The sequence below is a fragment of the Podarcis tiliguerta genome, assembly GCF_965153285.1.
Source record: "Podarcis tiliguerta genome assembly, chromosome: 10".
Lineage (NCBI taxonomy): Eukaryota > Metazoa > Chordata > Lepidosauria > Squamata > Lacertidae > Podarcis > Podarcis tiliguerta.
In genome coordinates this window covers 10,160,250-10,174,615 of record NC_139543.1, presented here as the reverse complement: position 1 = coordinate 10,174,615, position 14,366 = coordinate 10,160,250, and the positions used below count along the sequence as shown (strand labels likewise).

At 44.0% G+C, this 14,366-nt stretch overlaps 2 protein-coding genes across 12 annotated transcripts in view; one reads left to right on the top strand and one right to left on the bottom strand.

Annotated features, from left to right (window-relative positions):
- The window catches only part of CELSR1 (cadherin EGF LAG seven-pass G-type receptor 1), a 156,921-nt gene extending 153,056 nt beyond the window's left edge, over nt 1–3,865 (top strand). For 2 of the 3 annotated variants that reach the window (XM_083399203.1, XM_083399205.1), the window contains exon 35: nt 1,809–3,865. In XM_083399203.1, the coding sequence (XP_083255329.1) occupies nt 1,809–1,833 (25 nt within the window). In that variant the 3' untranslated portion in view covers nt 1,834–3,865. The remainder of the gene's footprint in view (nt 1–1,808) is intronic. The other variant, XM_083399204.1, reaches the window with a different exon arrangement.
- TRMU (tRNA mitochondrial 2-thiouridylase) overlaps nt 3,771–14,366 on the bottom strand; it is a 28,055-nt gene continuing 17,459 nt past the window's right edge. Inside the window, exons 12-15 of one of the 9 annotated variants that reach the window (XR_014502115.1) lie at nt 6,847–6,957; nt 5,664–5,891; nt 4,268–4,334; nt 3,771–4,192 (exon numbers count right to left, since the gene is read on the bottom strand). Coding sequence is in view for 3 of the 9 variants with exons in the window: in XM_083399862.1 (XP_083255988.1) it covers nt 6,931–6,993; nt 12,023–12,169 (210 nt within the window). In the remaining 6 variants the exon portion in view is untranslated. Of the gene's footprint in view, nt 6,994–12,022; nt 12,170–14,366 lie in introns of all 9 variants that reach the window. The other 8 variants (XR_014502111.1, XR_014502112.1, XR_014502113.1 and 5 more) reach the window with 8 other exon arrangements.

The following is a 14,366-nucleotide window of genomic DNA, read 5'->3' as shown; positions in this document are numbered from 1 at the left end:
GCGGAAAGGCGCAGCGGAGAGGCTGCTGCCATAGTCGCACGTCACTTCTCCAGCTGGGAGAGGGTCGCGGGGCTATGGCTTCTTTAGCCCCACACAAGCTCTCCCAGCTGAAGAGGTGGCGCGCGGCTAAAGAGGCTCCTGCGTGTCACCTCTCCAGCCGGGAGAGGGTCACGGGGGGCTGCTTTAGCCCCACATGCGCTCTCCCGGCTGGAGAGGTGATGAGCGGCTATAGAGGTTCGTGCGCGTCACCTCTCTAGCCGGGAGAGGGTCACGGGGGGCTGCTTTAGCCCCACATGCGCTCTCCCGGCTGGAGAGGTGATGAGCGGCTATAGAGGTTCCTGCGCGTCACCTCTCCAGCCGGGAGAGGGTCGCGGGGGGCTGCTTTAGCCCCGTGCGCGCTCTCCTGGCTGGAGAGGTGACGCGCGGCTATAGAGGTTCCTGCTATAGCTGCTCGTCACCTCTCTAGCCGGGAGAGGGTCGCAGGGCTATGGCGTCTTCGCTCCATAGGACGCACACACATTTCCCCTTCATTTTTGAAGGGGAAAAAGTGCGTCCTATAGAGCGAAAAATACGGTACTTGCTTTTTACCAATTACCTTAGCCCCGCGCGCGCTCTCCCGGCTGGAGAGGTGACGGGCGGCTATAGAGGTTCCTGTGCGTCACCTCTCCAGCCGGGAGAGGGTCACGGGGGGCTGCTTTAGCCCCACATGCGCTCTCCCGGCTGGAGAGGTGATGAGCGGCTATAGAGGTTCCTGCGCGTCACCTCTCCAGCCGGGAGAGGGTCTCGGGGGGCTGCTTTAGCCCCGTGAGCGCTCTCCCGGCTGGAGAGGTGACGCGCAGCTATAGAGGTTCCTGCGTGTCACCTCTCCAGCCGGGAGAGGGTCGCGGGGGGCTGCTTTAGCCCCGTGCGCGCTCTCCTGGCTGGAGAGGTGACGGGCGGCTATAGAGGTTCCTGTGCGTCACCTCTCCAGCCGGGAGAGGGTCACGGGGGGCTGCTTTAGCCCCACATGCGCTCTCCCGGCTGGAGAGGTGATGAGCGGCTATAGAGGTTCCTGCGCGTCACCTCTCCAGCCGGGAGAGGGTCTCGGGGGGCTGCTTTAGCCCCGTGAGCGCTCTCCCGGCTGGAGAGGTGACGCGCAGCTATAGAGGTTCCTGCGTGTCACCTCTCCAGCCGGGAGAGGGTCGCGGGGGGCTGCTTTAGCCCCGTGCGCGCTCTCCTGGCTGGAGAGGTGACGCGCGGCTATAGAGGTTCCTGCCATAGCTGCTCATCACCTCTCTAGCCGGGAGAGGGTCGCAGGGCTATGGCGTCTTCGCTCCATAGGACGCACACACATTTCCCCTTCATTTTTGAAGGGGAAAAAGTGCGTCCTATAGAGCGAAAAATACGGTACTTGCTTTTTACCAATTACCTTAGCCCCGCGCGCGCTCTCCCGGCTGGAGAGGTGACGGGCGGCTATAGAGGTTCCTGCCATAGCTGCTCGTCACCTCTCCAGCCGTGAGAGGGTCACAGGGCTATGGCGTCTTCGCTCCATAGGACGCACACACATTTCCCCTTCATTTTTGAAGGGGGAAAAGTGCGTCGTATAGAGCGAAAAATACGGTAATTGCTTTTTACCAATTACCTTGCCCAAAAACATCCTGTCATTAATTTCACCCACTTTTTAACTTTCCTACTGCGTCAAGCTGCTGACACCTGTCTGTCTCTCTGCATGCTAACATATTAAAATGAGCTCAGTAGTTTCACTTAGGATTTGTCAGCCTGCCTCTGTTTTAACCCCAAGTTGCATGATTGCTTCTCTTCATGAACAGAGGCAGTAATGAAACTTCAATTTGAATCATCAGGAAATGGTGACACCTGCTGCAACTTGCGAGAGATGACTCCGCCGGTGATGCCACGTCCCGGGGACCTTTTGATTCTGCCTTCGCCAAGGGATGTTGCGTCTGGGGAAAGTTTCTCACGGCGGCACCCCTGTGGCCATGCCCCATTTCCTGCAATCTACACAGTAAGGCAGCTTATGGTACCTTCAGGGTTTGCCTGACTGCATCAGTTGTGCCAAAACAAGCAGAGGCTGATGAATGGAAGTCACTACCGGAGAGCAATGCCTTTTGGGAAAGTGGAGAGAGCCATAGCAATGCTGCAAGGATATCCTTGAGGAATAAATGGTCCATAGTACAGTAGACATACCGGCTTAAACCAAGCCCTACCTGCTCTCACTCTCGGCCTACGCTGGGGATCCAATAGGATCTGTGAACTCAGGAGAAAAACAACCACACCAAGTGCCCTTTCAATTCCTTTGCCAGCTTCCACGCCAGCTTGTGGTGGACACTTTTGTCTTAAAATACCATCGTTTTGATATAAATATATAAAAATATAAATATATATATATATATAGCTGTAGATATTTTTTATATATTTTATATGGTGATTCTTTAAAAGTTTCTTTTTGTACATTTCATGTAATATGACGGTTTTCTTAAAAATTTGATAGCAGGAGAGTAATTGTGAAAGAGCTTTGATATTTTTTATATTAAAAAGAATTGCACAAGTGTACTTGAATTTGGCATTTCAGGGTGGGGAAATATAACTAATGTCTGCATCACGCCTAACTGTAATACAGTCTTTTTTAAAAAGGCTGCCACTTATCTCTGGAAACTTAAATTCAGGAACAGAATTTGTCAGAATAATCTGAAATATTTTAAAGGATTCAGTGTGTATTTTTCTACTCCTCTACACCAGCCAAACATCCAGTAACAACAAGAGTATTTGTGGGTGATTTTTAAGGAAGTCTGCCTTTCCCCCCACTATTCCATCTACATGTAGACATTTTCTTTATTTTTCTGCACTACAAAATTTATACTTGCTTAGGAAATGTGAAATTAACTATTTTTGTGTCGCACAGTTAAGGACTGGAAGCAGAATTGATAACCTGAATGCCCAGAAGTGCCTTTCCAGAAGTAAAGGCCTTTAGTTAATGGGCTGAACAGCATTTCTCCATAATGTGGAAATCCCTTTTAGACTCCCGGGGGTCGGGGAGGGTAGCTGACAACAAATTCACAATTTATAAAAATAATAAACATGTAACTTGTATTTATGATACTTGGTCTCAGAATGCACAAAGCTGCCACTCATTTGTTCATTTACCCAAAAAGGGAAACTTAAGTCAATCTGCATGATGCAGCCTAGTTAAGCCCCCCAGATTTCAGTGACAGACTTGAGCATTTGCTAAGTTCTTTCTCCCTTTGAAATCAAGTCGCCTTATAAGTGCTTAACTTTGATAAGGTCAGCGATTCAGTTTTAAGAGATTATGAACGCAGCCCTTTAATATTTAGATTGCATTCAGATATTGCAAAACTACCTTATTTAAGGGATACCTGATAACTGGATTTCAAGAGCAAATCAAAAATTGTTTTGTTCAATTTTATTTTATTTTTAAACCAACTCCCTTGTCAAGCTCAGAGAACCGGGAAAGAGTATGGCTCTTTAAAAAGTATTGCTTTCATGCTGTATGAAAATCTGATGTAAAAAAAAGAAAGTTTTAAATGTGAACGTATCTGCCTATCATACCTGGGGTTGTGCTAAATGATGCTACAGCTGTTTCACATCTATGTGTATATTTTGTCCCAATGAAATGTAGTTAGTTAATTTTTTTATCAGAACTGTTAAAGTGTGTCAGCTGTGCTAACCCTGGGGGTGGGGGGTGAAATCCTGGGGTGGTTTTTTTTTTTTTTTTTTTTTTTGGTTAGTTTATGGCAGATTAGACACTGGAGGGATTTTTTAAACAAATGTATATTTATTAATGTGCAGAACACTGGAATTGAAGCACAGATGAGAGAACCTAACAATAAATTAAGTTTGTGGATTTGTATTCATGCTTCCAGCCATTTATTATCCATTGGTCTCCTCTTGGTAAACCATGCCAAGAGAAGGCAGAAAACCTCATTTACCCGTAACTGCTGGTCTCCCAAGAGCCTCCAACTCCCAGGGGTATTCCTTCTGTTGCTCACATCCACAGCGTTTGGGTTTCTTTCGAAAAGCCAGAACCAACCACAGTGAAGGTGGCATTCTTTTCCTCTTCCACTCCTGTGACTTAAGATCCCTGCTGGATTGGGCAAAGGGCCCACCTAGTCCAGCACACTGTTCTCACAGTGGCTAAGGAGATAACCATGGGAAGCAGATCCTCAGCTCTCCTCACCTGCAGTTACTTGCAATTAGCATTCACAGGCATACTGTCTCCGATAGTGCAGCCAGAAAGAACAACTGGTCTTACCTGAAGTGTCATTCTGGGAGTGGGGCGCCGTATCCAATGGAGTGGGTGTTCATCCTGTCGCGAGACACTAGACAGGAGCAAAGACTTGTGGGCAGCACTCCCTCAGTTTTCTGGATTCGCCAAGCAGAAAGTACCTAAAGAGAGAGAAAATACCTGCCGACTTCCCCCTTCCCCGGCTCTGGAAATTTCTGTAATAAAATCTCTAAATTGCACTCAAGATAGGCCATACTCCCCCAAACAGTGTATAGTAGAACTATACAGTAAATACACTCCCAAAACTTCAGGTAAGACCAGGGGTCAGCAAACATTTTCAGCAGGGGGCCGGTCCACTGTCCCTCAGCCCTTGGAGGGCGGACTATATTTTGAAGGGGGAAAATGAACGAATTCCTATGCCCCACAAATAACCCAGAGATGCATTTTAAATAAAAGGACACATTCTACTCATGTAAAAACACACTGATTCCTGGACTATCCGCGGGCCAGATTTAGAAGGCGATTGGGCCGGATCCAGCCCCCAGGCCTTACTTTGCCTACCCATGGGTAAGACCAATTGTTCTTTTTAGTTTGTGGGATGTTGTATCCATTAGAATGGGACATACCACAGACTTTTCCCAGGCAAGAAGCAAGCTTGAAAGACGATCCCCCCACAAGGGACACAGACTAGTCATGGGGTTCATTGTTTGGTTATCTTTGCATTTGAGGAAGCCTGGAACCACTGGGACCCTCGCCTCCCTTGAAAACATTGACAAAAGGGCTGGGATTGGAATATAAAGTCCCTTTGCCTATTTGGGGTTCGAAAGGGGCAAAAGGATTGAGACTGAGAAGCGAATGGTGAGAAACAACTGGCTGGTCGCTTGTCATCTCTCTGGGTTAGCAAAATTTTCCTTTTACCCTTTGATTCAATAAGGACATCTTTCAATGCCCCTTCTCCAAAAAGGTGACCGCCAGAAAAGGGACCGGTAGAAAAGTTCACCTTAAGACGCTGCATCTGCATTTCGGCTCTTTAGCCACAAGGTGCATCTAGCTGTTATCTGGGATGCCCTGCTCTTGCTGAAAACTGAACAGAATCCATAGAGGCATCACGAAAGCCCAAGCCTTTAGCTTAGTCAGAATTTGGTGTTGACGGGCCACATTTTGGAGAGGAGATTGCAATAAGTCCTCAAGCCACACAATGCATGCTTGGACACATGATGAAGCAACACAGGAAGCTCTTAAGGGCAGCTGCTTCATGAATTTTACATGGAGCAAACTCCAGCCTCCTGTCATGTCACGTTCCGGAGTTGGGCATCTCCCTCCTGGGGGACCAGATGACGAGATGAAAGATTAAACCAAGGGAGTGCCGCCTACTTCCCACAAGTCTTTGCTCCTGTCTAGTGTCTCGCGACAGGGTGAACACCAATTCCATTGGATGCGACGCCCCACGAACTAAAACACAGCCATTGACTTACCAATGCATATTTCAATTACATGCACACAGCTCAAACCTTCCTGCGGAGAGTAGGTTTCAGCTTCTCTGAATAACCAATGAAGAGTTGCTAAGCAGCCAGGGACTTGGCTCTCACCGCCCTCCTCCTCTGGTGAAAGCTCTCCGATTGTAAGCACATCTGAGACGTTCAGAATCCATCTGTTCAAGTGAAATGGAGCTTTTCAAATCGTTCTTTTCTAATCTCTCTACCCCACTCAGTGAAGTAAGAAAGCCAAAAAGATTGCAGATTGTATTTCTAGCTCAACAAGATATGCAGTAGAAAGTTCCTCCCCTGCCAGCTTTTCAGTTTCCTGAGTGTTCAGTGTTAAGAGCAACCCCCTACCTTGTATTTGTAAAGTGTTTACAGAATGGACACCCTCTCATCCTGGAAGTAAAGTTTAAATGCTTCCAGGGAAGGGGAAGCAAAGAAGCCCTAAGCAAAATCTAGACATCTACCTAAGTACTGGCATCAGCTCTAGTAAGATACAGTTCCTAGACAAATAGCCTATTTTAAAAACTTTGAACGAGGCAGACCTTATATTCAGAGTGTGAATATGAATTTCAATGGTCCAGGACAAGAATTTCCTTTGAAACTTAGACGTGGTGGATAAATACAAAGGATTGATATCAACCCTTTTATCAGCCGTGGTTTAAAAATAAAAATTAAGAGCTAAGGCTGTGATCTGACATTAAACACACCTGCTTGTTGGAAGAATATACTGTTGGTAGAAGTATTTATGTGGCCCATTTGGCCTATACACAAACCTTCAGTTAGCTGCATTTACTACAGAAATTAAGAATGCCAATCTTAAGAGTCGATATATAGGTGACTCATAGTAGCAACACAGTCCAAAGGTATGAAAATAAATCGGGAATCATAGGGTATGAGCCAATTCACCTGCAAACCTTGGCATGTAGCACTTCACGAAAGTCAAATAACAAGGGTAAGGAACAAGGGCCGCTATTATTTTTCGAAGGACTGTGCATCAATGCTGCTACCTATGCAAAGTACAAGAGGACAGGATTCTGCCCAATGAAGCTTACTGTCTAAATTTCAACTCAGGAGATCATGGGGAGGGAAATGGGAAAAGCTTGTGTTTCTTTCTGGCCACACCTGCCTTATCTTAGATTAGCGGATTACGTGGTTGTACTAAAGGTGTCAAGGAACAGGTAGGTCTTGAGGAGGATCTGAAGGAACTCAGGAAGGTGATGTCACACTGGAGTTCTGGAAGGCAGTGAAAATGGTGGAGGAGCAGGACACCTGCGGATGGAGGCATGTGCTACTGCTTAAAATCAAGTACATATACCAATAATTATGTCACTGTCTTTTCACAGAACATTTTAGAACTCAATGCAAACTCTATTTACACCAAGGTATGCTCACCCCCCCCCCCTTTCTTGCTTACAAGTCTGGGCTTAAATAACTATTCTAGCACAAACTGGGACTGACAGGTTACAGCTTCTCACCAAACACCATGTAGCATTTGTATTTTGTTAGCATTATATCCAGCCCCTAGCCCATCACTGGCAGAAAACAGCATGGGGAAGTATTTCAAATTCCTTGACATCGTTGGATTTTTCCAGCCCTGATGTCCAGTAGAGGGAACAGATATACATCCACTAACTAAATTATTCTCAAACTGACATCTGCATTAACATACCATAATAACTTTTGCTTTAATTGATTAATTAAAGAATCAGCTGAAACACTAAGCAAAGAATTGGCAAAAGCAATTACTCTTAATGGCCCTTGTGAATTACTCCAGGAACAATCCTAATCCCTTGAAAAGAATATTTGCCACCCAGCTTAACTGAGCAAGTGTAGTAGTCATTTTCCAGTACAAAAAACCACGCCAAACAATAATAGACCACATGTCTAAATCCAGACTAAACTAATTCATAATTGTTTAAAGCACGGGTGTCAAACACAAGGCCCGCGGGCCGAATCCGGCCCGCCAGACCTCGTCATGTGGCCCGTGTAGTCTGGTCTATATATATCTGTGAGGGAAGCTTGGGCTGCGGTGCGTGCACAGGGCATCTCGGGTCCCTTCTGCGCAGGCGCCGGCCTCCCCCTCCTCCAGCTACCTAGCTGAGACTTATTTGACACGGTGAGGGCGGGGTTGGATATGGGAGGCCGCTGCTGCTGCTCTCAACTTCTTTTCGGGCTCGCCGGGGTGAAATAAGTCCCGGCGGGAGCGCAGCACGCCTGCGCGAGGTGGAACGCGGAGAAGGGCAGAGCCGGCTTCACGCGCGTTGGAGAGAGGGAGACCGAGAGCGCGCTTGTGTTTCCGGAGCGCGCCCTGTGAATACTCGGGGCGGCGTGCTTTTGCTTTGCTTTTCTTTATTTATTTCTTTAGGCGCGTTTCCGCGGTGCCCAATGAACAGCATCCTCCGCCTCTGGGGATTCGTGATTCAAAAGCAAATTTGATATGCAAGTGCATGTTTTGTAAATAACGTCAGGCGCGGCTTCCGCAGGGTGCGCGTTGCAAAAATTTATATATGGGGGGGAAAGCTGATAAGGAATTGGTTTATTTTTTAGGGTATTTATACATCATGCAATTTTTTCCTCAATGTTATTACAGGGTCCGGCCATCAGTTCCCGCCCTCCTCAAAGGTTTAGGGTAGGTAGCAAAGGGGAAAAAATCCAAACAAATGCTCGATTAAAATTGGGGGAATGAGAAAAATTAAAACCTGCACATCTTGTGTAACTTAAACACCAAGCCAAACAGGAAACAATTTTTATATTCATATATGTATTCAAATGAAATCAAGGTGTAGTGTTCCATGAGCCAGAAGCTCTGCATTACTTAATCCAGCTGTTAAAGGTGTCATGGGCTTTGAAGACACTCGAACTCGAACCAGCCCTTTGAGGGTGACCAAACTGCTGATGCGGCCCCCGATGAATTTGAGTTTGACACCCCTGGTTTAAAGGCTTCCTCCTATTTTGGGAGTATGGCCAATTTTAAGGGGTTTTTTTCCCAATGGATAGAATCTATTCATTTCTTCTATGAAGGTGAAGTGTGTGCACAACAATTTCTATCAGTGCTGACTTAAATTTCATATACATGCTTGTGGAAAAATGAGCTTTTGGAAGATACAGTAAGCCACAAGAATTACGCTCTTAAAACACCCCCTAAGGGTATGTTTTATAGAACATAGTGTTTTGTTTGTCATCACTCTGAAATCGAATCTGCTGAACAGGATAATAAGGGGATATAATAGGGTTGGGCGACATCTGGTTTTCAACATCACAATATATCTCCGGCTAAGCATCACAATATACCGATACATCACGATGTCTGAAATAAGGATGGAGCTATGTAGAAGCAACGGCTGACTTCAAGGTTTTCCCCACACTGTGATTTTTGCATAGCACACACACGTCGTGATTTGCAATAGATTTCCAGGTCAAAAATTATGAAACCGATATCATGATATAGACTTCAAACCAGTTTTAGATAATAGAACGATATATCACCCAGTCCTAATAATGACCATTTTCTATTAGAGACTTGTTTATCAACTCTACATTTAACAATTGTTACTATATATATGTATATACAGTGGTACCTCGGGTTACATACGCTTCAGGTTACATATGCTTCAGGTTACAGACACTGCTAACCCAGAAATAGTGCTTCAGGTTAAGAACTTTGCTTCAGGATGAGAACAGAAATCGTGCTCCGGCAGTGCAGCGGCAACAGGAGGCCCCATTAGCTAAAGTGGTGCTTCAGGTAAAGAACAGTTTCAGGTTAAGAACGGACCTCTGGAACAAATTAAGTACTTAACCCGAGGTACCACTATATAGGGAGAATATATCCAGGGGTCAATGGCTGGCTTGTCTGTAATACGCCTGGCTGAAAATTTCCATCCCTATGATGAATCAGAAATGAAGCATCTTCTTGCACGCATTTTTCAATATTAAGATATGCCAGTATCGTGGCACAGTACTCAAACCTGGCACAATTAAACACACACGCCCTATTTTAATATTGAAGCCGCATGATGAGCTGAATATGGGGTTCGCACAACAATCCCTATGACCATATATGCAGACAGTGCTTTTCTTCTAGGTGCCGGTACGGTGTACCCTAGAGTATCCCCAGAAGAAAAGATCTGTAGGCAGGTATGTTAGAGGTGTTTAAGCAGTAGAACCAAACAGGAAGCCATCCCAGGCAGGAAATATAGTTGTTTTCAAAGGACTCAAGCAAATTTCTGTATTCTCACAAGTCTCAAGAACTACATAGCTTTGAAGCCAATACGATCATGGACTCACCAAGCGGTCTTGGCCAAATCACGCCCATGCATTTTTCTTATCTTTTCAGGGACACAGGTTTTCAGAATCAATGTTTATAATCACCACCCTTCCCTCCGAAATGTTGTTTGGAATAAAAGATTTGAGATCAATTTTGGCTACAGATCAGTCCAGAAGACACAACAGGGAACGACGCCAACAACAAAAGACCCACTAAAATCTTTGAAATCTAATTAAGTAGTAAGAGAAGATTCTGAACTGCATTTATATGAACCTGAGGCACAAGTAGTCTAAATATATAAAAAACTTTTTTTTCTGATAAAACGTGCCTACTGCTTTGAGAATATATAATCTAGAGGACAAATTTCAACAAAAATACAAAATCAAGTGTGAGAATCTAACCAGCTCTCATGATTTTGGCAATGTTCAACAAGTCCTATTGAACATAAAACAAAACATTTTTCTTCTCTGTTTAGTAAACACACGACAGGGGAAATGTGATTACTTCAGAAAGAGCAGCTTGGACTTTGGTATATTGAAAGGAGTCCAAGCAGGTCATTTCTGAGCAAAACTGAAGCAGCCAAGAGCCTCACTTACTCTCAGCCAGAGTCACATAAAGGCTTAGAAGGAAATAAAAGAAGGCTATGAAAACAGTTGGCAACTCAAGTGGCTCCAAGAGGCCCGCATGGCAGATAATGAGCTTCATAGAAGTCCTGTGCTCAATGAGAAACCAAAAATCATTAAACCATTGCTGGTGTCACAGCTGCTCCATTCACAAGGAAAACACCATCTTCAGAAGGGAAGCAGCAAAGGACACTATTGCACTCCATATGGGGATTAGAGAAAAAGTGAAATATCTTGCATGACCAACACAAGGGCGGTTTTGACACCTGCCGTTTTACTTAATGCAATAAACATTCCCTTTTTGTTAATTCACAAGCCATTTAAAAACAAAACCAAGGCTAACCTTTTCTGCTCCCTTTAAAATGGATGTTGCTGGGGAAAAATTTGATATTGCTGTAGACGGAACAATCGCCCTTTAACGGTGCAACCGTAGTAAAAGGGTAAAGGGACCCCTGACCATTAGGTCCAGTCGTGGCCAACTCTGGGGTTGCGGCGCTCATCTCGCTTTATTGGCCGAGGGAGCCGGCGTACAGCTTCCGAGTCATGTGGCCAACATGACTAAGCTGCTTCTGGCGAAACCAGAGCAGCACACAGAAACACTGTTTACCTTCCTACTTATTGATCTACTTGCACTTTTAAGGTGCTTTCAAGCTGCTAGGTTGGCAGGAGCAGGGGCCAAGCCACGGGAGCTCACCCTGTCGTGGGGATTCAAACCGCCGATCTTCTGATCAGCAAGTCCTAGGCTCTGTGGTTTAGCCCACAGCGCCTCCCGTGTCCCTGCGGTGCAACCATACAACCAGTTATATATACTCTTTGGTTGCATTAAGAGTTTTTAATTCGCATTCAGTAGTTTAAAGCTTTCACTCTCTCTGTTAGGTGGATTTGTAGCTGGTTGACTGACTGAACCCAAAGAGTATGGCTCATCATTATCGTGGGGGGAAAGTGACAAGTGAGGTGCCGCAGGGTTCTGTCCTGAGCCCATTGTTGTTCAATGTCTTTATAAATGACTTGGATGAAGGAATTGAGGGGATGCTCATCAAATCTGTAGGTGGCACCAAACTGGGAGGGGTAGCCAATGCTGCAGAAGAAATAATCGAGATTCAAAATGACCTTAACAGATTGGAGAACGGGGCTGAAGCTAACTAAATGAATTTCAGTAGGGACAAATGTAAGATTCTGCACTTAGGCAGGAAGAACCAGATGCGCAAAGGTTAAGATGTGGGACACCTGGCTTACTATCAGTACACGTGAAAAGGATCTAGGGGTCTTGGTGGACCACAAGCTTAATGTGAGTCAACAGTGATGCAGTGGCAAAAAAAGCTAATGCTATTCTAGGCTGCATCAACAGGAGTATAGTGTCCGGATCAAGGGAAGGTATAGTACCACTCTATTCTGCCTTGGTAAGAACCACCTGGAGTGCTGTGTCCAGTTCTGGGTGCCACAATTTAAGAAGGATGTTGACAAGCTGGAATATGTTCAGCAGAAAACAACCAAGAAAATCCAGGGTCTGGAAACCAAGCCTTATGAAGAATGATTGAGGGAGTTGGGTATGTTTAGCCTGGATAAGAGGAGATATGATAGCAATCTTCAATATCTCAAGGGTTGTCACATGGGAGAACAAGCTTGCTTTCTCCTGCTCTGGAGGGTAGGACTCAAACCAATGGCTTTAACTTACAAAAAAGGAGATCCCGACTAAACATCAGGAAGCACTTTTTGACAGTAAGAGCTATTTGATAGTAGAATAGTCTCCCTCGAGAAACTGTGGATTCTCCTGCCTTGGAAGATTTTAAGCAGAAGTTGGATGACCATCTGTCATGGATGCTTTAGTTGAGATTCCTGCATTGCAGGGGGTTGGTCTAGATGATCTTTGGCACTCCTCTTGACACTCCTCCTTTCTAGAGGTGTGGGGAAGAATGAAATTGTCATTTTGGGGAAGAATTGCAACGATAAAAATGAATGTGTCACCGAAGATATTTTTGTTTCAAACAGTTCCAGTAATCAAAGGGGCAGCGATTTTTAAAAATTGGCAATGAGAAATTTCAAGGTATATCTGGCAGGGTAAGAAGCCGAGGATAAAATTTAAGATATTGACAGACGCTAAAGAAAGAGGAGGCTTCGCCCTGCCAGAATTGAAATTGTATTATGAAGCATCTTGCCTCTGTTGGTTGAAGGAATGGATGAAATTAAAAGACACGGATGTGTTAGATCTGGAAGGTTTTGATAATAGATTTGGGTGGCACGCATATTTGTGGTATGACAAGAAACGGGTACATAAAGGTTTTGAAAATCACATTATAAGGTCTCTGATTGAAGTGTGGGAAAGATATAAAAACTTGTTGGAACAAAAAACTCCATATTGGTTGTCGCTGTTGGAGGCGATGAGTGTGAAGAAAGTCAATATGACAGGGGGTTGGGTGACATATGAGAAGTTAATGTGTAAAAGCAAAGGAAAATGGAAAATGAGATAATTTGAAGAAGTTAAGGATTATGTGAATGACTGGCTGCATTTCTTTCAAATCAATGAGATGTTCAGAAAAGATTTAAATTAGAGGGGTTTCACTGATAAAGAATCAAAATTTCAGACAGACGTACTGAATAATGATTATAAGATTTTAGCAAAAATGTATAAGATATTATTGGAATGGTGTACGAAGGATGAGGAGGTAAAATCAGTTATGATTGACTGGGCCAAAGATATAGGGCATAATATTCAAATGGAGGATTGGGAAAGACTCTGGAAAGAAGGTTTAAGATTCACTGCATGTACAGTGATAAAAGAAAATGTTATTAAAATGATGTATCGATGGTATGTAACACCTGTGAAGTTAGCAAAAATGTATAAGACAAGTAACAAATGCTGGAAATGTAACGAAAAAGAAGGTACCTTTTATCATATGTGGTGGGAATGTAAGAAGGTAAAATGCTTTTGGGAGATGATTTATAATTAATTGAAGAAAATGTTGAAATATACATTCGTTAAGAAACCAGAAGCATTTTTACTAGGCATTACAGGTAATGAGATAAATAAGAAAGAAAAGAAGTTATTTTTATATGCAGTGACAGCAGCAAGAATATTGATGGCCCAGAAATGGAAACAGGAAGAATTACCTACGATAGAAGAATGGAGAACTAAAATGATGGACTATGCAGAATTGGACAGAATGACAGGAAGGATCCGGAATCGACGAGATCAAAGATTTACAGAAGATTGGGAAAAGTTTATATAATATATGCAAAAACTGAGTGATAATCAAATTACGTTTGTAAGTTTTAAGGAAGCTCTGTGAGAGGAAATGGTTAAAATGGCAGAAATGTGTAAAAAGTAATAAAGGGAAGGAATTTCAGACAAATTGAGGGAAGTAAAAAAAGAGAAGTAAGATGTATTGAAAACCAATAAAAATATTATATATATATATATATATATATATATATATATATATATATATATATATAAAGACACTCCTCCTTTCTGCTAGGGTTACTCACACAGGGTCAAACAAAATCCCACATGCAAATACACCTTCCATTTCAACTGCCCACGCTCCTGAAGAACAAGATAATGAGCTTGCTTACCCAAGGCCTATTCCCAACTACACACCAGACACACAAAGTGGGGCTTCATTCATCAATATAGCCACTATTATTGTAAGCTTTCAAACATTTCCTGGGCTAGGGAGAGCAAGGGAAAAAATAAAAGTGTTTGCTGTTAAATCTACAGCTGGCATAACTGTATGCTCGTAGCAGGTGCTTTATAA